Raw genomic sequence first — 24,927 nt, 5'->3', positions numbered from 1 at the left:
AGTTGATGACGTTTGGATAACTTCCAATTGTTGACAAAGATATAACTGGAAGAAGTTTCGCTTTTCCACGTAGGCTTAAAATCTGTCACAATGTTTCCTCTCCGTCTTAGAAAGGAAAGAGTATCGTGGAAAGGGTCAAGAGGCCACTACAGGAGTTGCTACTGTTGCATTCAAAAGCTTTTTTTAAGCCCTCTCCTTCTGTCAGCCAAGCCTTGTGTAAACGTGCGCATCCGGTCTCCATTACTGTGTTCTCGTCCGGGGGAATGTGACCGTGATAAGACTCCTTTGAAGTCCGGCCCAACTGCAGGACCTCGAGCAGAGGAGTAGAGCCAGAGGCAAGCTGCCAAATTGAAACAAAATTCACTCGGCTATCTACCACAACCAGAAATTTGAGTTTCAGGACAAATATGTTGTCCGAGAGCCCGCGCTCTGAAATTCCGCGTCTTGAAAAACCCAACACTCCTCTCTGCCAGTATTGTTTTTCCCCTCACAAAAAGAACAAAAGACGATCAAAAGAGGGGAAACTCCCACACGGTGGAATGCCTTAGCATTAATAGGGTTTATTAGAGGTTATACCTCTAATAAACAGGTTTATAGTCGTTGTACCTCTTTCAACCCTCGGAAGTCGACGGCGTGTGGAATTACTTTTTATAAAGTGCCATTTCTGTGCGCATGTGAATTAATAGCATTTCCATAACATTTCAGAAAACACATCACTGACTGGGCCCAGCTCCAGTTTAAACAGTCTGCAGCATGTCAGCTGTCATGCCCGGTGTCAGTCAGCAGACATTTCCAGCAGCAGTATGCCAACACCCAATCTGTACTCTGTTCAGGAAGCCGTTTAGTAACTCCGAATGGAATCTCTTTAATGATTTCCTCTACCTGGTGACTTCTGTCGCATTCAGAATTTCCAGAAATGGGCGAGTTGAGTCAGAGTTCCTCCACAAATTCCACTATTGTCTATATTGTGTTTTTGTCTTTGCCTTAAAAATAAGATTTAAATTAAAAAAAAAAGCTAATTGGTTGATAGAATTCAATTTGTGCCATTAATATAAGGTGTTGATGCATTTATGGAATGTCGCGCATTGTTGAGAATTTTCTTCTTATTGATTGCCGAGCTCTGTGGCACTGGATGCTTAAAAGGTATTTTTCGGACCAATCCCGGAATGTTTTGGAGCCGAACAAGTTGAACTCAGACACCGACTTTCCGTGTGCCTCCCAACACAGGAAGGAAGGGGCACTGGCTGTTACCCACTCCCACCTGCCCCACACCCATAATGGAGAAATAGGCCATGGGGTCCTGCTTTTCCACATGGCTGTCGGATCAGTGTTTTTATGTCTCTCTGTGACATTACTGGCGGTTGCTGCGTCAGCTTTTACAACTGCGGCGGTGGTATGTTGGGCTCTGGAGTAAAATGGCCCAGTTCTGTTTTAATGCGAGGCTTTGACTACCTGGTTACTTCAGTTCAATGAAAGTCAAGAAAGAGTTTGGACCCTTGTGTTCTGATTCTAAGAGAAAATCCCATTCTGGTGGTTGTTTAAAAAATCATTCTGACAATGCTAATAGGTCAGAATGTACCTGGAGCGTGCGGTTTGCAGTGGCCTGACCTATTATGTTTTGCATTCATTTTTCATCGCCCTTGTGCCATGAATGGACTACCCGCCAGCCATTGTAGTTAATCGCACTTCATCATACAAGTTTTGCCGTCGTTTGGGGTCCGCCCCCTGGCAGTTGGAACTTGGCAGGTTGGTTGGAATTCTTTTTCAAGCAGGTCAGAGTGTTTAACTCCGAGGCCCCTCCTCGCCTCGGTCACCTCCTCAGACACATCCAAGCCCTTCAGGTTGTCATTTGGAAGCTCTGTCACACTGAGAAGACCGAGGGCAGTTTTAAGGGGGCGGGTGGGAGCAGGGTGGAGGGATCTTCTGTCGTTATTCTAAAGGGCTTGAAAAGTAACCTTTTAAATTTACTTCAGCTTTTGCTTTTTTAACATGGATGATTTTTTTTTTTTTTGTGTGTGTGTGTGGAAAAAAAAAAAATAAGCCAACAATTTTCTTGCTTTTGATTATGGTGGTGACAAAATGTCAGCACTGCGTGACTTGGCACGGCTTCCTCATCAGACGCCGTGCTGCTGTGAAACCAAATACAAGTAGATTCACATATAGAGATTCCAATATAAAATACCTTCATTCTGCTTCATAGGAACACAGTTTTGATTTAAAAGCTGACGATTTAATGCAGAGGGGAAAAAAATCTGTCCGTTTTGCTGTTTTGGGTGGCTGCATTTATACAGTGAAAACGCTGTGGTGTCTGCAGTGGTTATTATTTACGGGGGAAAGTGTCAATCATCCCAAGTTTTCATGGACTGAATAGAGGGGCTTTCAGCATACAATCCTTTTTATGTGGGCAGTGGGGAGGGGCCGTAGGCTGCTATGGGGGGTTGTGGCCTATATAATACTTCCATGGTTTTGGCAGTCAGATTTTCAAGAAACGTCCTGGTGTGTCAGGATCAATCGGGCCTAAGCCAGTCTTAATTAAAGGCTTGGGGCTGGGCAGAAGTTGAGGGCAAAAGGCATCCCTGTTGGTTGAAAGAATGAAGCGTCTGTCATTACGACGCTATAGGGAGCATCAGTCTTATTACTTAAAATTCCTTCTTAACAGACTTAACGCTCAATAACGACAAAACGTGGCACGTCCTTTCTTTCCCCCAGTTAGAATTTAAGTCATGCCAGTAGCGGCGCCTTTATTCCCTTTTTGTCAAGCTTTATATATTTGCTCATTTTAGGCACGTATAATAATTGTCAAATTGTTCAGTGGTTTGTTGTTACGGCATAAAAATACCCTTAATATTTTTTTAAAAAACATTGAAATTTCAATGAAAGATTTGATCATGGACGATAGTTTTGCACACCCAATTAGGAAGCAGGGTTGGTAACACTCGCATGCGTATAGAAAATAATTCCAGCTCTTCGCGAAGAAAGTAAAATCTTTTAAAGCAGTATTTTTGTAGCAGACTTGTAGTTGATTAACATCTAAGCAATTAAACTTAAAAAATTTGGTTTGTTTTTGCATTTTGATTGTTCTCCATGTGTTTTATACAGCAGAGCGGTGTAAAACACTCAGGTGAAGCTGGAGATTTAAAAAGGGATTTTGAAATAAATGTCTTGGCAACCGGGCAGAAATTACTTCTCTTGAATTAGATGCAGTTATTATTTCCTGCCACTTGGGGGCACAGGCAACTTACATGGAACATTAGAGAAGCCGCGAGCTGGTTGGAATTTTCTCGGCGTGGAGGAAGGGGGTGTGTTTGGGGTTTGTGGGTGAGGGCGGAGGGAGGGGGGTGCACTTCATTAATTAAACGGAATATGATCCAAAAGGCTCTGCACTCATTCATGATAGAAAAATGTCCCACAAGAGAAGAAATAAGACAAAAAACGCCACAGATGTCCATTTTTCTCGGCCCCGTTCGACCCTCATGCTTCCCTCCAAATCCAAACGTCAGACAGACAGCAGCGCCTTAGTATGTTTTGGTCTCCCGAGTGGATCTTTCCAGTGCACCCATCTGTCAGACTTCTTTCCCTAGTCCGAGGAGGGGTGTTGGTGGGGCGGGGTGTGTGTGTTTGTGTCTGGGACTGGGCGGGTGGAGGGGTGGGGGCCGCAGATCAGACGTTGTACACATCACATCGTAGGCCAAATATCCTAATAGTCTGATGTACCATCTGATCTGATGTACTATTCATATCCCATTCCAAGCACACCCCAGCCCAGGCTGCCCCAGATACTGAGAGTTAAAAGATTTCTTTTTTTTTAACTTGTCCACGCCTGAATGTCTTTTTTTTTTTTTTTTTTTTTTTTTCGTAATTATTTTTCCTCTTTCTGCGCTTCAGTCACCAGTCTGTTTGTTTTAGCCTTAATCGCTCCGCTTTCATTTCCATCCACTCTCTTCTTGGCGAACCTTTCATGTCCTCAAGAGGACCCTTGACACTTGTGGAGCCGCGGAAGCGTTTTCCGCCGCCCTTCAGCCTCCAAATCTCCGGTGCCGTTGTCCTCGAGTGCGAGTGAAGACTTCCTAAAACAAATTGCCTTTTTTTCGCAGCGTCCCCCGTTTTAGAGGCCGGGCCCTAGCCGGGCCCTGGCCGGGATCCCACGTACGTGCAAAGTGCCACGCCGTTTGCGAGCGGTGAGCCGAGTGTGAAATGTTCTCACTTGCAGAACTAATATTGTTAATGCATTCGTATCATGGAGAGTTATGTAACTGCGCGGGCCGACACAGAGAAACGCCGCCCGCCACCTTGCCAGTCTTTTATGCATTCAGCCTCCACGACGGTGTCAGATGGCCCCAGTGATCCGAGGGGGGCTCAATATGGCGATGCCGTTTTACAATTCGGATATGCCCGCCTGCGCTTGGGCCAGGATGTGTGTGTGGTGTTGACGATGTGTGTATCCATATGCTTTGGTTATTTTTTTTTTTTTTTTAATGTCCTGGTGTGATTTTTTTTTTTGTGTGTGTGCCTTCCTCTCTGCATTGACCCCGTCTTTACCTCAATCAAGTCGTGTGACCCGAGCGTTGTCATGTGACTAAGTAGCAACTATTAAGCAGCCAGCCACTCCCTTTTGCGCTGAGCAACTACTCCCCCCCCCCACACCCCCCGAAACAAAGTGTGGGGTGAAGGTGGTCTCTCTGTTCGCTGGAGCCTCTCTATTTTGCCGTTAGCTTGACAGCCTTCTTAAAACGCCCATCAATCCTCACCGGATCCGTCTTCGCCGTCTTTCGCTCTTAGCTGCCGCTAAAGACTGACACGGGGACACGAATTACAGAGAGATCTCTCCTCCCCCTCATCATCCTCCCCCACTCCCCGCCTCTTGGCTCCCATGCGCCGCGCTCCCGACACTGAAAGCCACCCCTCGCCTGAACAAGTGTCACTCTGAGAATAGAACGCGCAAGTCGACTCCTCCCTCTTTCTCCCCAGCCGCGGATAACATGCGCTAATGTTGACGGAGCGACAATTAACTGTACGGTGATCACAGCGATTGCGGCCTGTGATGCCGCCTCGCAGCCTCGCCGAGGAGATAAGAGGACTGATCTTGACAGGGCGGCGAGTGGGCAAGTGACAGATAAGCACATGAAGAGACGCTTTTCTTTTCTTTTTCTTTTTCTGTTTCTTTTGGTCCGGACGACTGAGGCCGCGATGTTTTCACAGAGCTCTTTTGGGCGCCGTCTTTCGCTGATAACGGCCCATTTGTGCTTAATTAAATTCTGAATGTTTAATCATTGCCATGCTCGTCGCACAGGACGCAGAATCTTTTGATGAGATTTGAATGAAGCTAAAAATGTTAAACATGTTGAATCAAAGGTGATTTAAAAGCTCTGTTTTTGTTTGACGCACGGTGCTGCCTCATTTCTGCCGTGCGATGTTAACCGGCTCACGCCGATTTCCCTGTCAGGAAATGAAACGGACAGAAAAAAATTGATGTGGAAAACGGACATCCTGGAATATATTGTCGTTGTCCACTCTCGGGTTGTGAGTTGGTACAGACGTATTTGCATGCAAAATGAGAGTCCCTCTCATGTCCAGCCCTGCCGTGGCCAAAGGTTTAGTGTCGCAGATGCTTGCTCCATCTGGCCTTGCGCTCATCACCTCCACTCTTACATCATTAGAGCGCCCTGCTCCATCGTGGGTGATGTTTGCTGGGTTTGCTTAAATGGCTAATCTCATCCCTCAACGTCCTGCGGCCATTGTCGCGAGGTGTCTATTTAAACTCATTAGGCTGGTGCGCGCGACCGGGACACGCGAGGATAAGGGCGTCTGAGCTGTCGACGCGTCTTTTTTTTTTTTTTAAGTGAGTCGCCACTCATTGTTTTTTGTGGTTCGGAGAAAGCCGGCGCTGAATGGTCTTCTATCTTGAGCAAACACGGACATGGTGACAGCCCCGGGGACAACAAACCTCCCCGAGAACCAGCCTCTCCTGCCAACATTCTCCCCGCCTCCCCACTGGCTCCCCCCCCCTTCAACCCTCAGCCCAAGGCTGTGATCCTGCATAGCATAGCATCCAGCATAATGAAGCCATATAAGCCTGTTATTTGCGGCTTTATGGCTTGTTTTATGAAGGTGAGCTGACAAGCGGCCCTCAGAATGGTTCCTGTCACTTTAACAGACAGCATTACCAAGAGAAAAGGAGCGTTGGAAAGGGTGGGCAGGGCCGGCAAGAGAACTGGCTGCGGCCTTTATGTTGGCCCTGCCAGGGCTTTGATGGGTAGAGGTCTGGCTGCAGGCTATCACTGGTACATTTTACGTCTTCCGCCTTTTGTCAGACCAACATTATTGACGTTTGACCTGCGTTCTTATCCCCACCTCCTCCTCGCTAATCAATTACCGCATCGATCCATTAATCAGCCAGGGTGATAGCCAGTGAAAGGGCCCGTGGGTATCTGTCGAAAATTGCGGGAGCGGCCTTAGGCTAACAGAGAGGAGGGCCTTCACCTGTGGAGCACATTGGAAAGCATTTAACTCACAACAGATGGGCTTACACATACTTTACAGTCATCTTTCAGTTCTCTATTAGACACTTATTAAAACAAAGGGGGGCAAAATCTTACGGGAAAAACACCCAGGAGTTGAAGACGTCTGAAGTATTTTTCACTTTATGTGGAACCCTGAAAGGATTCAGTAGTGAATGTTCGTCTTCATAATTTAGCAATTAATTAAAAAGAAACAGCCAAAAAACTAGACATACACACACCCACACTGCACACATGCAGTGATTCCCAGCCCTGGCAGCCAACTGTGTGGCTAACCAACAGGAAGCATCCTTATTAACTAATCATTATTGAGTCCGAAACATTGGCTCAATAATCAGCCGCCATTATACTGTCCCTCAAAACAAGGATCCTTTTAAAAATGAGAGCAAACATGTTTTTGTCTGTCTGACTGTTTCCATGGAAGTTGGGCAAAGGCATAATTGTGTTTAGGACACAAACAGAAACAGATCAGATACACAGACAGCCAAGAGATCAAAACAGGAGTTGTGGGAGCGGAACCCACCACGCTTTGATTAGGTTTGGTTTGGTTGCGGGTTTGGTGTGTGTGAGCAGACTGAAACATCCGCCTCAGTCTGCCACTGCCCTCTGCCAAGTTGTTTGCCAAAACGGGGAAAGATTTGGGAAAGAAAGTTGGAGAGAAAAGCTGTGGGCTGTTACAGTCCACCCCCCCTCTGGGCGGCCAGGGCCAGCTGACAGTCACCCAAGCTCTTGTGGGTTTAGTGAATTGAGAAGACACTTCTTGTGTGGATTTTTCAATTCTTCAACATGTCATTTGGCCGGGAGTGCCATTGTTCCCTTCCCCTTTTCTCCCTGCTCCTTCTGCCGAGACGAGTCGTGTCATCCCCTCGTGATCAGCACTTTTGTTGCCTTTGTTTTTGGCCCTACCTCAGAAGTCCATCTTGTCTTTTATGTCCCGGCCTTTCATGCATAAGGGAACAGTTGTGGCCTGTTGTGGGGCTGTTCCACTGCATTTCCACCAGTGGGGTTTCCTTTCATTCTCTTCAAAGTACGACAATGGGGCTCTGAAGGCCTGAATGCCCAATGCAGAGTGCACAATCCTACAGAGCCCTCTCATTTTGTTTTGCCAGAGTCAATAAAAATGCTAAGTTAAAAGCTAACCCCCTTATGCCCTCCTCGAATGGAGCGATTGGCTTGACCTTTCTGAGCTCCCCTCTCAATTAACTTTTAATGATGAATTCATTGATTTGCTTTCATCTTTACTGTCAACTTGAGTGCAATTTTGTAATTAATTGGTCAGATTTAACAGTTCAGCGTGCGCTGTACTCAAAGTGAGTCGTCTATTTGGACAGACAGTGAGCCAGGCGTGGCCACTATTTCAATATTTTATTCTCTATTTTGATACTCCTGGATATGATTTCCGTGGTTGGCCGTTTGCGTTCTAACTTTCCCTGTCGTCAAACGCTGATATAGTCATCCTTGCCCTTCCAAGGAGCAGGACTTGACTAGTTTTAGGTCGAGGGATGAGAAAAGAGAAGAGAAAATTCTGCCTCCGTCTTCGGGCATTATGGCAAAGGCCTCCCATAAAAGCATTGTGTGCCGATTTCTGAGCCGGGAGAAAGCCAGGGACTTTGCAAGGGATTACAGGTAGACAGACATTGGCTGCCGAAGATAACCGCCATGACTTCATCCTCATTGTGTAGATTAAGGCATAAAACCCCAAGTAGTGCCACCGGAAAGGGGGAGAGGACCAGAGGAGGAGGAGGAGGAAAAAGGGGTATTGTTGATGGCGAGAGGCACCGTCATTGGAATTGGATTTGAAAGTGAACAGAGGACAATATGATAAGTTAAATGGCATGCATAGATCATTGTTTTCCTATTACAATGATAAAATACTTCATAGTGTGGCTGAAATTTTAGACCATAGTAGTGGTTGAAGCTTGAAAGGGTGGCAACGAGTGTTAGTTGCCCAGGGGTGTTTTAATCTATAGCTGAAACGATAAAACCATTAATTGACTCAAATATTGACTCAATATTTTTTTTTTTTTACAGTATTTCTGAATCAAAGCTTTGTTTCCTCATTTCCGCTGCCAGTCAACACTGATTTTGCTGTTGTGCTACACGCAGATGCTTATTGTGACGCACAGCAAGTGTCCTGACAAAAGCAGAGGTTGTCTTCTTCTCACACGCACTTTTTTTGTTTTACCCATTCAAACACCCTTTGAGTTGACTCTAATCAAAGCAAACAAGTGATGGCTGCAGCTCTGATTTAATCTCACTTGATTTGTTTCTATTAAACTCGGCTTGCTGACACGACACGCCGACACTGTCGGTTCAGTCAATATCAAGTTAGTTTGGCAGAAAAGAGACGGAGCTGGAAATTTTTTTCCCCCTTCTTGTTTGACGTCCGTCGTTAATTTTTTTTTTTCCAACATTTTTCAGCCATCAAGTCCAACACACAAACACAAACATGCACAACCGACACCATGCTGCTCCGAAACCCTTGCGCAGGGAATGCTTCACTTTTCTTTCTTGTCTTTTCATTCCAATTCAAAACAACAACAAAAAAACAAAACTGTCCGACAGCCATGTTGACACGGCGCTTTGTAAACATTGATGACTGTTTTATTTCCCACCCGCCGACTGCTTTCTGCAGATGGAGAGTCTGTTTACGCTCCAGCAACATTGATTTCCTCCCCTGCTCTTTATTCATGTTTATTTTCACCAAATTTAATCAGGAATCTCGAGCGCCGGGGACCTCAAGATGTACTTTGCATATTAAGAAGTAGCTGATTATCGTGGGGCAGAAATACAGATCTCTAATTTCGTGTGTTTCGGACACAGCTTCTGCCGGCGCCACCAAGCTGGAGATTATTGTAGAAATCTACATATTGAGAGGAAAGCTGTCGCCCGGCCCGGTTTTGGAGTGGGCCTCTTGTTATCTGCTGTAATGCATGTTGTAGGATGAATATTACCCCCTGAATTAGGCTAATATGCTGCCAGGTGGAGGCCAGTGGAGTTGCAGCAAATTGTCATTATCATGTCATGATAATGAAGTGATTATTATAAACTATTCATAGTGTAAGAATTATTGCCAGACCACACACACACTCACACACACGCAACAGTGGAGAGACATCATGTAACAACTCAAATGTCAAGTTAAATATTCATCAAGGTTCTGCAACACTTTTCTCTTCTTCCCGCTGCCTCGAGGAGTTCTTGTCCCTGTTCCGCAGTTGCATCACAGCTTCATGTAACTCCACAAATTTGTTTTCTTGGATCATGATTTGTTATCATGGAAATGCATTGGTTATTGGATGAAAGTCTTTTATCCGATTATTCGAATAAAACAAATGCGTTGGAGGAAGTTCCTCAGGAGCAACTTGTGTTTTGTTTTTGCTTTTTTAAAATTTTTATTGTTTCACTTTTTAAGTGACGACCCGTTTAGGTGGTCGGCATTGTTCTTGTGCATGCTAACCAAATCTCAACATATCTGAAACATAATTCCAACAAATACACTTCAGAGAAGATTTACACAGGGCTGCTTGCTTTGGTGTTAAACTCCAAATAGGATTTGTGCCTTTCTTATTCTGAGCAACAAAAAAAACAACAATAACAAACAAACAAAAAGAAAACCTTTCTCAGGGGAGTCTAACAGGTAGTTTGTCGTTTACTTGTCCTCTTGCCATGTGGGTGGGTGGGGGGTAAGGGGAGCCAGCTGCAATAAAGGAGAATGGAGGGCTGTATGAACTCCAGCTCCCATCCGCTTCAGATCAGCTATAACCGTCATCATGGTCATCGTTGTTTTGATCTTCTGGTTGAGGAAGATTTGGAAGGAACCGCAGTGTCTTTTTTTTATACAAAATCATAGCAAATATTGTAATGTAGACTTTTGGATTTGCTGGAATAAAAAAAAAAAGAAAACAAATTGGTGATTAATGGCAGCTCGACTTCAGTCAACATGAATGAATAGTTTGATTGTTTTAAAACGGTTGTTGAGCAGCTTGAGTTCCATCCTGTTAAGTGAGGTAACCCAGATAATGAGGCATGGCAGTTGTTTTCTATGTTGTCTTTTGCCTGTAATTGCAAACAAGACGGGTCTCTAAAAAGAGGCCGTGCCTCAGAAAGGCCCACGTCTAGTTGAACCTCGCCACTTTTACACCGCAGCCTGCCCCCCTGCCTTCCTCCTCCCCGTCCCTCTCTTCATCCTCCCCCTTTAGTGCCACTGCGGGCTGCGTCTACCTCCGCCCCCTTGCTAATGAGAACCAGTCGCACGCGGCACCATATAAACCTGCTAACACACACTTACCTCTGATCTCAGACCAGTAAATGTAGTCGCTGCGGCCGGGTCCCACCACTTTACAGCCGCCAAGTCGGCCGCACGGACCTGTGTTATCATAACCTTTCATGTAAAAAAAAAAAAAAAAAGGAAAGCGGAAAGGAAGAGGGAGGAAACAAAGTTGTTAATGTGGGCGCGCACAGTACTTATGCAACTATAAAACGTATAGGCCACAGGTGTGTGTGGTGAGTCACATGTCGGCGCCCACCACATGTATGATTTTAGTCATGTTGTTGTTTAATCATAGCTTGTACCGTCGTTCCTGCTTTTCAACAATCAAAGGTTCGTAGTTAAAGTGCTCTCTTTGTTTTTTTGGGGAGGTTAATGACACAATGTTTGAATCAACAAGATCATTTATTTGAAAAGCCAAAATAGGAGCACTTGCTTGACTCGGGGCTTGTAGGTTGCAGGTAGGCTTTACACGATCACGATTTTTGTGCCGATCACCGATCAGTGAGTTTAAATAAACCGATAACGGGTCTCCGATCACGTGAGGAGCAATATTTAAACTACTTGTTTATATACTTATGTACTTAAGTGCTGTTTCCTGAGTATCAATAAAGTTGTTTGCTTTAGAATCCGTTTTGGAGTTTGCTTTTCTTTTTCTTTCTCCGCGCTGCATTTCTTGAACTCGACATGCTCCTCCGTGTGTATCTTTTCCAAGTGCCTGAAATTTGTCGTGTTGAAATTTTGACGATGTTCCCCCGCGAGGTACTGTAGTGTTGCATATATTGCAGATAGCTCGTGTGATGACTGTTTCTCCCACTTTGAAAAACTTCCACACCTCCGACATGTTTGTTTGTGTCACCCATGGATGTTGCTGTCGTGAAGATTCAAAGAAACTTTATTGTCCGTCACATAGCGACAGTACTCAAAACATGTTGATGCTGTGGAACTACTTTGGAGTAAATGAGACAGATTAAAAAAGTTTCAACACGACCATGACGTCATTGATCGGATCGGATCGGTGATTTATGACGTCACGCCCGATCACGAACATTTCAAAAAATGCCAAATATCGGCCGATCCGATATAGCCGATATGATCGGTGTAAAGCCTTGTTGGAGGTGCTCTTTGGATGGGAAAAACCAAGAGGAAGCGAAAACAGGAGAAACTCCAAGGCACTCTCATAGAAAATTGAAAAAGCCTTCATTGTAACGTAAAACAGTTCTTCCAGAGAAGAGGAGGTCTCAAGCAGAATGTCAACCAATCAGAAATCTACACCTCACAAGGTGTTGGACAGGTGCCCTAATGTCATTATATTCAGCAACCAGCAGGTGAACTGTTTGACTCTCTGAGGAAGGCTTGATTGCCGAAACGCGTCAGAGCTTTTAATGGTTGGAATGTGACAAAGCCACGATCAATAAAGATCTTTTTTTTTTGTTGATTCAGGAAAAAAAAAATAGTGCTGATTATGTATCAGCTAGACTTGAATCTGATGGGAATCTGATACAGTGAAGAGTTGCACACGTCCACTCAAAGTTATCCAAGTTTTTCCTCCAACTTACTTGGCTGAAACATTGTCCTGCCCACACTGTGCCTGTGATGTTCTCCTTTAAAAGTGAGTGAGCCACGCGCATCACCGGTCTGTTGTGTTCACTGGGAATATTAGCATTTCAGTGGCTGGATATCAAAACACAACGCCGCTGCTGTGTTTGATTTTGATAAGCTTTCCTCCTCCTCCGCACCCTCTGACAACGTCTTCTCACACCGTTTTTTATTTTTTGAAATGAAGCGGTTTTAAATCCATCCAAAGAAATGGATGCCAGGTCCCCGACTACGTTTATCCCCCGCTTTCTTCTAGTTTTCCGCTTTAAAAACCCTCCTGGTAGTTATGGAAAGGCGGCTCTCGATAGCATGCCAGGGTGGAGGTGAAAAATGCTGATTCCATCCCTGTTATTGACCTCTGCCCTTTGTCTTTTCTCTACCTCACATCAAGGCACCACTGGCCCCTTTTGCCATTTATAGTCTCCTTTCTTCATAATGACATCCACTTGTTATAGCGACCACTCTTTGCCGGATATTATAATGTATATGCCTTTTAAGTGCCCACTTTGTATGGCTTTTTTAAAATCCTCCCCCTAAGCCGTGTGCACAGAATAGATTTAATTTAGGTCTCAACACCCCCACCTTTACCCCCTACTACCTGGAACTCCCACCTCCATTCGCTTAGCCACTATTTTCTTGCCTAATTTCGCTGTTTGCCTTCTTCCCTCACTTTATCAATTTGGCCTCTGTAGCCTTTTGTTTCTCAAATAGCCGTGAGCTGCATTTATATTCACCAGTCCACAATTTGATTGTGGTAAAGCACCGCTGCAGACTCTTTTTTGCTACATTTTCATCACTGGTCTTTTGCAATTATTTTTTTTTCAAATGCAACATGACCCTGTGAGCATTAACAATGTGGAGGTCACCACAAATAGCTTTTGCCAGCTTATAAGCGTAACCTTTCAGCAGTGATTAGACCTGATTTGGACTGCGGGGCACATGGAGGCGTCGTGGTTAAGTGGGGACTGAGTTGGCTTTTCAATAAGAGGCTGGTTTTCCCCTCTTTCCAGACCAAGGAACCTCACTTCCTGTCTTTTTTTTAGTCTGTAGCCAGCGAGAATCTGTTTCATCTTAAGTTTTATTTACTAGATGGCATTTCAAGTATCCAGTCACAGCCAGTCTGTGTTCAGCTTTTTGTCTGTGGGAAATGCTGAGGAACAATCCGTAAGTCCCTCCAGTCGAGAGGCGACTATAAAGCCATGTAGGTCAATAAGTTATTTTCTCCCACGTCGTCACAATCGCATTTTCTTAACAAACAAACAAACAAACAATGAAAAAGACGCTGCAGGAGTTGTTTTTTTTTTCTACGACTCGACTCCAGTCGCTGCCGACGTCCCCGCTCGCTCACTTTGCGCCCTGCCCTCCATATTCAGCAGCGTGTCAACATTAGCATATGAGTGGCCCAGTGTTTGGGTGAGTTTGTCCCCGACAAAGGGAGCCAAAGGCGCAGGTCAGCGTCCCTCATTCACGCCGGCGGATCAAGTGTTTTCCAAACACTCGCTGATCAGGGGGGCGTCAGTCGGCGCAACGCAAACACTCCACATATTATGAAGATGAATGCAGCAACAACCTTTAATTATTCATTGCCCTTTGACGAGCCGCGTGTGCTTGTGGGTAATTGATGCTCTAAAAACACATTTGCGTGCCCACTTGTGTGTACAAAGTTCCATCTTAAGCTGTATGTGTCTGTGTCGCACTTTTTTTTGTGTTTTATGCATACGTTTGTCTTTTGACATCGCAGGGAGAGATGTCGGCTCCTGCCCGCCTCCTGGCAGCTGTGTCATGGGCCACGGCGCCGCAACCATCATCCGGCGGGACCCTCACCACGCTACGTACCCCGCAGGGCCGTTCTCTACTGTCCCGGCAATGATGAGCGCAAGCTGAGGAAGCTCGCCACCCTGGACGTCGACTGCGCGGTCCTGGACTGTGAGGACGGCGTCGCCCTCACCAAAAAGGTAGAGAAATACCTGGAATGTAACGGCATGGGAAGTTCTGCGGTGCCACGGTGAAGATGAAGCACGCGGTGAAGCGTCAGCGAAGGGGAGTCGGTACTGCAGTTAGTCGTTGACCCATTCGCCATCATCATCTGCGCTCCCCCAACCAATCCAAAGTTCTTGTGAAAGATGGTTTCAAATATAACAAACAGATTTTTTTAGAAATGGAAGGACAAACAGTATTTAGATACAGTGTTTCCATAGAATGGCAAAATGCAAACTTTTGAAAATTAACTTTCAAGCCAATAAAAAGACAGAACACAAATCCATTCAGTGATTTGATGCGAAGTAAAGAGGTGATATAAAACATGGTGCAGCGGAAGAATGGAAAGACATACAGTCAAGAGGAGCTGCGTTTCCATTCCAGTTTTTCGCAAATATAATTTTTTTTCTAAAATTTCAACAAATTACAATTGTGATGTACTTTTCGATTTCCATTCCATTTGTTTGTTCATCCATTTGTTTGCTGTCAAGAATGGTTGTTATATTTTTGTCTTTGATTACTTGTAAAAATCGTAATGCGCCATTTTCACTTGAAGTGAACTGGTCACGTGACCGCCGTACGTCACGTAACGTGACTCGTAAATGCGAAACAAGTGTTTCCGTGACACTTTTGCGATATATCCTGTATATCAATACGTCTGAAAAACCACCTCATGAGGGCGTAAAAACGTTTTGGTGATATTTGAGAGGATTTTTGAACTTTAGCTGTTTCCAGTACCAGTTTTTTATTGCGATATTTAGGTTTTTACGCAATTCTTGAGGTAATGGAAACGCAGCAAGTGGCTGTTCCATTTTTGTTTTTCGTGAACGAGGACAGAGGAAAACTCCCTCATCCTGTTTCCCTGCTTGTTCCCGAAAACATCCAGGATGGTACAAACGGCGCAGGTCACAGCTGAATGTTTGCTACGGCTGAATTAATTGGGTAAATTTGCAGGTTTACCAAATTAATTAGCGCTGCAAATTAATTTGGTAAACCTGCTTCCGTTAAAAGGGTTGCGCTTCAGAAAGGCTCAAACTACCTCAAGCAAGCGCACAAACTAACACGAATTAGAGGAACTTGTTTCCAGTGACACTATTTCTACTGCAATATTCTTCTTAATGCACTTTAAAAGCTTTTATACACGTACATACTGGAAGTTATGCATACACCACCTACAGCAGCTCTGGGCGCACTCGGCGGCTCGCAGGTGCTTTGTGCGCGCCGACTTTAATCGCTGCACTTGTGATTGAATGCGGCGCAGATTCCTATCAATAGGTCAAATTGGGGGAGCGCAGCGTCACGCGCAGCTGCGTGATTCTGAAGGATTTTAATTCCTCCTTCCCCGCACACCAAGACAGGTGCTGGGTCTTAATCACTGAGAGGAAAACTACCTCAGGGAGATGTTTAAAACAAGCACATTTCACCCTATTATGATGGCATAAAGGCCAGGGAGCCCCCCCATCAGAGGCCTTTAAAACAAGGTGACCATACCCCACTGGGGGGAAACAGCGGGAAAGCACCAGATGCAGCAGGTTAAAAGCATTCTCCTCCCGCCCACCCGGGCCCCTGATTGGCTGTGCCGAACTGCCCATGAAATTGTGATTGGAGAGAGGGATAAAGGCGGCGGGGGGAGGGGTGGGCACGGGTAAAAAGTTAACAAAGGTTCCCTAAGTCATGATAATAAAGATGATTGATATGGCTGCAGGCTGTTCCTGTAGCGGACAAAGACAATGAGATGATGACCCGTGTGAGTGACAGGCCAAGACGGTGACCCCGCCGCCACCGCCGCCGACTCGGTGGATGTCGGAGCTTCTGTCTTCATTATGTGTCGGAGGAGAAATGTCGGGAGGAATGCGGCACTTAAAAGCAGCCATTCAGGCTTGAGGGGGGAACCAAGATGCCGGACTTCATGAGCTGTCAGCGTGTGACAGGTCGGCGTCTCTATCGACGCGCCGCCCCAAAAAAGTAGCCCTTTTCCCTTGCTTCGTCCGAGTTCTTTCGCCGAGCCTCCGACATTTAGCATGAAACCTTGTTGTCGGCTTCAGAGGTTTTTGGGGAGACAGTAATGAGATTTTCTTAGCGTGAGTCGTTTTCTTTTCTCCCCCTTCCTTCCAGAGCTCTCTTTCTTTCTCATGAGTCGCCTGGAGATTTGCACCTGTAGGGAAGCAGCTGGCCTACGCATGTCGAAATCAAACGGCAAGTTTCTCCAGTTGCAAAAACATTTTTTATTGTCCTTCGGTGGCTGTTTTTTCCTTTTTTTAAAGCCGCACCAGCGGTGATGCTCATTAAAATGCCCACATTTACCTCTATGTTTCCTTTTTCCTTTTTAAATACTGCCTTCATTTTCCTCTCCTTCTAATTTTACCAACTCGACCAATTTCCTGCGTGTTCAGTTTTTTTCACTACTGATGTCTGCCGTCTCCTGTGTGTGTGCACTGCATGTCATCCTGTTTGCAAAGCCACTGCCGTGCGCATTTGATTTATATTATTTCATCTTGGTCTAGTGCAGTGGTGAGCACTGTGGCCGCTCGGCAAGAAAGGTTTGACCCCAAGGGTCTGGGGCCTTTCTGTGTGAAGTTTGCATGTTCTCCTTGTGTCAAGTGTTGGGTTCTCCCCGAGTTCTCCCGAGCTTCCTCCCAATAATTGAGTTTGTTCATAGGTGTGTGTGAAGGCGAATACTGGAAACGGCTAAACTTCAAAAAACCTCTCAAATATCACCAAAAGGTTTTTATGCCCTCATGAGGTGGTTTTTCAGACGTATTGATGTACAGGATATATCGCAAAAGTGTCATGGGAACACTTGTTTCGCATTTACGAGTCACCGGACGTGACGTACGGGGGGTCATGTGACCCGTTCACTTCAAGTGAAAGTGGCCCGTTATGTTTGGACGGAGGAGGAGACGTATTATTTTTCACAAGTAATCAAAGAGAAAAATGGAACAAGCATTCTTGACAGCAAACAAACGTAATTCTCGTAAATCTCGCGGGACGAGTGCAAAGGGTGAATGAATGAACATCTTAGTCTAAAAGCAGTAATCCTCATAGCCAATTCTTAGCGCACCTCCACGAATAATTACGATTTGCACAATTGACAGTTTTCCCTGAAATCCTCTCTGCAGCCTCCTGCTGCTTTTGTTTGCCTCTGCTTCTTACGCCGGACACGTAGCGCCGTCCAATGACATCTTTTTTTTTTTTTTTTGGGGTTTCAAAGTAAATTTTCAACGATTTTGCCTCAAAATTCCCTTGAACAGTTGAGTATTGCCCTGAAACGCTAGTTCTTCTTTCTTGGAACTTGAACTTTGGCTTTTTTTTTTCGACATTACCGTTCTTCTGTATTGTTTTAAAGAGTGAGAACGGAAGCACCTTGACAGTTGTCTTTGCAACTCGCCGTTTGCCTCCGCCAACGACGGGAGTGGAGAGGCGGCCCACCGGGTGCGTGCGCCTGCTCGGGTCTTGACAGAGCTCCCCGTGGACAGAGTCGCCCTCCTGCTCTGTGCCCGTAAAATGTATGCTTTTCATTAGGCCTCACCTTCACCTTTAAACGGGCGACGATATTCACGACACGGAGGTGCGCCGTCAAGGTCGCTCCCCCTCCCACCCTCCCTTCCTTCAAAACTCAAATCCAGGAGCGCCCGCTTTAATTGCCCCCGCCGCTTTTGACTCCGAAACTCGTCCGCGGCGCTGCCGCCGCCTCCCCCTTCCCCACCCTCAGGCGGGAAGGGGGAGGTGGGGCAAAAGGCTACGAGCCACCCAGAGCTCGCTAACTGTCATCGCGGACCCGGAGGGGAGAGATGAAGGAGGAGGAGGAGGAGTAGGCGGAGGAGGAGGAGGAGGAGGAGAGTGGCGGAGGGGGGAGGGTGGGGGAGACAAGGCTGACTGCTCTAACACTCTTACACATATCATCATATCTGTATGATCAGTGGGGTGGAGGAAGAGGCAGGCCAGGTTGAAACCCTGGAGCGGAACTGACGGCTACACCTGTCCTCGCCTCTCTCCTCCTCTCTCCGCCTTGTTCTCCCCCCCCCCCCCAGTTCCCGCGCTCGTCTTCCCTCGCCAGGGTCCACGGGGTTAAGATTGTTTATCTCCCTCTCTCATGTCCAAACCCCCCCCCATCCCTTTGCCTCGCTCGCCCGCCTCCTTCTCTCCCGGTGCCCTATGGTCCAGTTTTCCTCCTGGTGTTTCTCTCTCTCCCCACATGTGTCTGTCCAACCTCCCTGACTCCCCCCTGCCTCCCCGCCCCGTAGAGATTCCCTCCTAATCCCTGGAAGTTTGGAACTAATGAACTAACTGCTGAGCCACTGCCACGGAGCTTGGTCCCAAACTATACTGTACTTCACACTCGATTTCCTCTCCAGATGGCACGGTGGCACCGCCGACACGACGGGGAGGCGCCTCTCCCGCACACCCGCACGCGCCCCGGCTAATGCGCATGAGTGCGGCGGCGCCCGAGGAACACAAACATGCACACACATCCTGAAATGTATATGCAGAATATTTTTTTTTTTTGGACAGTGCTCCTCCAAGCACCTCCAAATAAATGCAAAAAATAGCAGAAAAGATGAGTTTACAAACTTAGGGAAAACTGAATTTCATTGAAACAATTATTCAAATTGTATTAGATTAGACTATTAAAAAAACTACCAAGAGAAGTTTAAGTGAGAAAACATTAGTTTGCCCACACTATGTAAATTTTCACGTTTCCAGGCCAGCTGCGTTGCACGGCTGATCACTCAGGAAACTCTTAAATCCCCAGAGAGCAGCATACTGAGCCCTCTGTTTAAAGCCTTCTGCTATCGTAGCTTTATTTGTTAAAAACCTGTAGTACATTCTGCGCGATTGGGAGGGGGAGAGATGTGTGGTGGCCATACACACTAGGTGCTCGCAAAGTCGGGAGCAAACACATTCAGGAGTGTTGTCAATAACCCGGGAGCCGTATCCGTGAGGCGTCAAAGCCCTTTGTGACATCACAACAGGCCGTATGGACGGCAGGCAAAAAAAAAAAGTTCAGACTTTAGGGCTTCAAAGTTCTGTGACAGGATCAGAATTGCATAATTTGGGACCTTTAACCTGCCGCAGGTCCGATCCTCCCGCTGTGCAGCACTGCAACCCACTGGTCCAAACTCAAATCTGTGTGCCTGCGGTGAGAGCAGGTGATGGCCAGAATAAACGGTACATTTAAAGGGGGAATGACATTATTACGCTCGATTACCTCCCCCCCGCTTCTAATGCAGTCCGAATATGAGCTATGCATGAACTGTGCCTGACACCGGAGATTTCCAACTTAACATAAATTATGCATCCAACTGTCAACGGTTACATGAACCCCTTTCCAGGGCCCACTTTGTTATTCTAGAGGACACCGAAAGATCTGCTTTCATTTGGAGTGGATTGGAACGACTTAAAGGCTCGGGCAGAAAGTGCTCTTGGGGGAGAACAAAAGTCTCAGCCGGTTAAATTATGAATGCTGAACATTTGTAGTTGGTGGGCAGTTATGTCCTTGTGTGTGCTGTACATGATCTTGTGTGCATGTGCTTTTATACTTAACCCGCAGCGGGCCCGCGGGAACTCGAGAGAGATCCCCGGTCTTGCTGCCGTGGCGCGCAAAACGAGACGCGAGCTGCTCATCCAGGAAATGGTCTCCGTGTTTGAAGGCCTTTTATTTCAAACACGACCGTCTATCCAGGTGTTCAGCCCGGGAGCGCAGACAGTGATGGACGTGGGTGGGCCAGTGCTGCCCGCTCTGTAGCCTGGCCCTGTTTAAACGATCACTGTCCAATCCAACGCCTGCAACCGGGACTAAGCGGGAGTTTGGTTGCCCCAATGTAAACGGTTTATTTAGGTGGTAGACTTTTCGCCTTTAGTCGCATTAATGTTAAAACAAATGGCTTAACAAAGTTTCTAATGTTTCTTATGGGAAAAGAACCACTTTTTTGACGGCGCGCTTAAAGTCCAACTTCCCGCCACCACCGTTATGAGACGTTTAGCACAGGACAGTCCTGTGTGAATTTTCTTTCAAAATAAGCCCCCTAATGAATTGAATCTTTCTCCGGCCCTTTTGATTATCTTTCGTAACGCACACTGGCGCGGCGGCTCCAGATGCTGCGGGTTAAGGGCGAGGAGCGAGGGCCTAGCAAGGGAGTCGGAAAGAATGCTGAGGCACGGAGAAAAGAGAGGCCCTCTCTCCCGTCCTCATTATCCTGTTACACTTGTGTGTTTTCACTGGCAGAGCTGCTGCCCGCGTCGCTCGGCGCTACGTGGGCTGCACAGCGCAGCACTTGGAGAGTAACCCCAGTAGGAGTGATGATGGAGACGGCGGCGTTTCGGAGGAAAAACACGAAAGGATGGACGGATGAATGGGGCAGATGTTGCTGCATTCTGAAGGGTAGTTTAAACTCTTGGAATTGTTAGAAGTTGTTGTTTTTTGGTTTTTTTTTTAAAGATTTTAAGGTGTGTTCCAAATGGTATGATTTGATTTGGATTTTGACAAGCGTACCTGCCATTTTGCAGTTAGTGTTTTTTCAATATTTTGCGCAACTTTTTAATTTTTTTTTTTTCTGAAAACTTTTGTCCCAGTAATGACCAAGAAACAATATAAAAACCACAGAAACGTTTTGGCGAGCTATTGTTGTTCTAGCTCCTACTCCAACTGGGTAGCTAAGCTAAGCCATATTACTCCAGATTCAGAGCACAAAGGTATTCGGCATACAAAAAAAAAAAAGAACTAATAAACACCACATTGGACATGTGCTCTGTGCACTCTGGTGCTCCGTTTCTGTGGGCGTGCAGTCGTGGGTTATTTTTAGTCTTCAGGCAATTAGCGGTTGCGTGTTTCCTTTGTGGCCTCGAGAATCTTGTTTACAGTGTACTTGTCATATTATCGCACCTCGATCACCTTATTAGCACCTAAGCCACATTAATTTATAGTTAATCCTCCTTGGGCGCAGCGTCGCTTTCATTTGCACGGGGATTACGCGTGAGGCTTTTAAGCATTTTGCCTTGTGTGCTTGAGGAAAACAAAATTTGGGGGCCATTTCTGTTGTTGTTCACCAGATGATGTGTCATTCGAAGCAGTTACTCTCAGAAATCCTAACCAATAGCCCGTTGTACCTGCAGTCCTCTGGTAGTTTCACGAGCGGCTGCCAGTTCATCGTGTCTCGGCGCAGGTGATGTGGTGTTTGACATGCATTTATGCACGCAGCAAGATGAATGGGGGTGGTGGGGGGGGCAGGACGGTCACGTGTAATGGCCTGATTAAGTGAGTTTCTGCTGACTAGCGATGGTGGAGAGCAGCTGTTCGGTGGCTGCGCCTGCCTTCTGAGGGCGGAAGACCCGGCCAAGCGCAGGAACTTGGAAGAGTCATCTTTAAATTTTGCAGCTGAAGGCATTTTTTTTTTTTCCGTTGGACTTTCTGATTGTGCCTCTCAGAGCTCAGACAACGTTGCGTGGGTGGCAGGATTTTTTTTTTATTATTATCATTATTCATTTGTTCTCGCTGTTAGTTCGAACACAGTTTGGGAGCTTTTTAGCACTCACTATTCAGCGTTAGTCTATTGCTGTTGTTGTTGTTGTACCATGTGACTGAGCAGCTATTAAACGTAATGTTATGGAGTGTAATATATCAGCGCTATGTGGAGTTTATCTACCGTGCGAAAGCAGACAACATCAAACACAAGCAGTAATTCACAATTTTCTTTTGTTTTTCTTTTTTAGAGTATGGTTTCTAATGCTCCCCCCCCCCCCCCCCCCCCTCCTTCACGCTGCTGTACGAACCCTGCCACTCTGGGGATTTACAAGCCTGGACTGTTTCCCCGCTCTCACGTGAAACCGCAGCATGACCAACCCAATTTGGTTTGTGGCCTTTATTTTTTTCCGTGTTTCAATTTAAAGGGGCCTGATTCGAGGCTCACGGTTGAAAGATGCGCCCTATCTCGCGCAAACCTTAAAGCTCGCACACAAAGCCGAGTGCGGCTTTCATCCCCGCTAATAACGATATCGCCGTATCAGCCGCCGCGTTTTTTTTTTTTAAAAAAAGGCGAGCCGATAAACAATGACATCAATTTTATTCATAATTAGTCCTCTATGCGCACAAGTTGTCTTTATGGAAGTAATGGGCGGAGACGGGCTGCGCTGGGAGTGGGGAAATGAAGCGTAAATCATTTAAACTGATGCATAATCATGCAGTGACGCTCGGTGACGAGCCTTCCTCCGTTTCGCCCAGCAAAACGAGAAACATAGCCTTGGGAATTAATTTACTACAAAACATTGAAATGCAGCTCGTAATGAACTGTAACCAAGGAGCTGTAATTGGCTTCTTTTCATGGCTAATTAAAGTGAATAAATAGTGTATGATAAGTAGCTCCCCCCCACCCCCCACCCCCTCCCCTACCTCAGGCTGTCAGTTTTGACCAACAAAGCAGGTTCCCTGATTTACAAATTCCTCCTCGTCGATCCGGCTAGTTATCGCTTGTTGTCTGGCCCTGACAGGATAACGGATAACATGCTCTGCCTCCGACTGACAGGAGCGAAGGCCCCGAGTCTGCTTCCGCTACGTCTCAGTTATCAGCCCGCACCTGAATTAGTCAGTCGCCTCGCCGCCGCTTTCTGGAGTGCGTCGTGTCACTTGTCAAGAACCATCCCGCGCCGACTTGAAAACCCGCCTCGGAGAAAGGCAGGCGCGTGCGCGCGCCGCGACAGTGACAGACGAACAAATGTGCGCGCAGTCACACTTCAGGCAGGCAGCCTTCACCTGGGATCGTCTGAGGCTCATTTTAAATGGCATCGCGAGTTGCGCAGCGGGGCGCAAAACGACACCCCTCCAAAAGGTAAGAGGAGAGATGCAAGAACAGCCAGACTCTGTGTTGCTTTTCCACTCGTTTTCGCCCAGAAACCGAACAGATACTCTTTGGCAATCAGCGCCACATATTTCAAACTGTCACGAGTCTTGTGATTGGCAGCTAATCACTCCTCGAGTCTGTCTGTGCTTCACCTGCAGTGATTTCTGCCTGCAAACCAATCATATCCACTTTGTATTTGCTACTCTATCACACCTTTCAGACCATACACAACTCTGTCTGCACGTCTCTGTGCTGCGCTTGACGTGGCAATTCCAGTTCCACACAAATCTTTTGGAGTTTCGGGGAGGGAAAGAATTCCACACAGAGAAAGTTCAAGGTATCCATGTACTGGGATGTAAAAATGGAAGATGTTATGTTTGACTCCACGGCCACTTTGGACCTCGACTGTATCGCTATTAGACAGAGTTCCTTTCCTTCTGTGAAACTCCGGGTAAAGTTTAGGAAGCTGGTTTCAAGTGCACATGAATGCAGCTTCTGGCTCTTTGTTGTGTTCACATTTAAGTCCATGGCCACTGCAGATGTCGATTGTATTGGAATTACTTGAAACTCCCTCCCTCTCTCAAACTCCAGAATCATCACGTAGACTAGAAAAAATGTCAACTGGGCCTCCATTGGCTGGGTGACATTTACGCTCCTCTGAAACTCCCAGAGAAAAATGGAACGCTAACAAGTTGGTTTACTTGCTAATCCAATTTGCTTTGTCACCGTGGATACTTTGGATGTCTGGTGGACACCTGGAATTTTTCTTCCTTGACATGCCAGTCCAAGGCCAAGGTGGACTTCCATTGTATTGACGTTGGTGGACTTCCATTGTATTGACGTTGGTGGACTTCTATTGTATTGACGTTGGTCTGCTATTTTTGAAATTCCAGAATGTTCACTTTAACACATCACCAGAGACCTCACAGTGGTCAGAAAATGGGCAACATTGTAAAGATGGGGTTTTTAAACACACAACGAAAGCAACGATTGTCAACAGTCGCACCGGTTTACTGCGTCTCGCGCCTGGATGTTGGCCATCTGGCGCTGGACGGGAAGGTGGGTCCCACTGTGAAGTGTACACACGTCCTTTCGTTCGGACACCTCCGGTCTGATGGTTGGCGGACGGAGGCGGTGGCCATGCTGTGACATGTACACACGGTGCCGCGTCTCGGGGCCGCGCACTAAGGAGTTGACCCCACTCCCTCGGAAGGTCGGCATCTTCGCCACTTAAAAAGCTTCCTCCAGCACACGGCGGCCCTGCCTGCCTGACCGGCCGACCGCTCGCCGGCCCACCTGCCTCGTGCGTCGGCCTCTAATGATGAGGATGATGAGGGGGAAAATCAAAGGGGGGACGGCACTGACGTCGGGGTGGGGCTCGCCGTGGGGCTCCAGGTGATTGGGGGGAAAGGGAGCTTTGAAGCAACTTGTTGGATGGCTGTCCATTAATGTAAAATATCTGCTTTTCAAAGGGCTTTATTCAAGCTTGGGAGTAGCGGAGCCCGTGGGGGTCACGGTGTCTGGCGGAATAATCTCTCTCTCTCTGTCTCTCTCTCACTTTAGAGGGAAACGGGAGATGAAAGGGGGATTGGCGGACGGTGACCTGGCCGTCTCCTCCTCAGCCGATCCTTGGCGGCGGCGGCGGCTTTTTGAAAAATCCCGTTGCAAATGGGGAAAGAAATGCAGAAGAAGAAGAAAAAAAACATCCCCGACACGCACAGTTTCCGGT

The 24,927-nt window shown here is 46.6% G+C and overlaps 1 protein-coding gene across 1 annotated transcript in view; it reads left to right on the top strand.

Moving 5' to 3' along the window:
- Positions 1 to 24,927, top strand: part of clybl (citrate lyase beta like) — a 51,826-nt gene that overhangs the window by 11,544 nt on the left and 15,355 nt on the right. The window contains exon 2 of the mRNA XM_076031106.1: positions 14,129 to 14,342. Within this exon, the coding sequence (XP_075887221.1) occupies positions 14,129 to 14,342 (214 nt within the window). The remainder of the gene's footprint in view (positions 1 to 14,128; positions 14,343 to 24,927) is intronic.

This window comes from Nelusetta ayraudi, unplaced genomic scaffold (assembly GCF_046127955.1).
Source record: "Nelusetta ayraudi isolate G7.1 ecotype Tasmania unplaced genomic scaffold, CSIRO-AGI_Nayr_v1 ptg000031l, whole genome shotgun sequence".
NCBI classification, from domain to species: Eukaryota; Metazoa; Chordata; class Actinopteri; order Tetraodontiformes; family Monacanthidae; genus Nelusetta; species Nelusetta ayraudi.
Note: the sequence above shows the minus strand (reverse complement) of the source record. Positions and strands in the feature narration are given on the sequence as shown.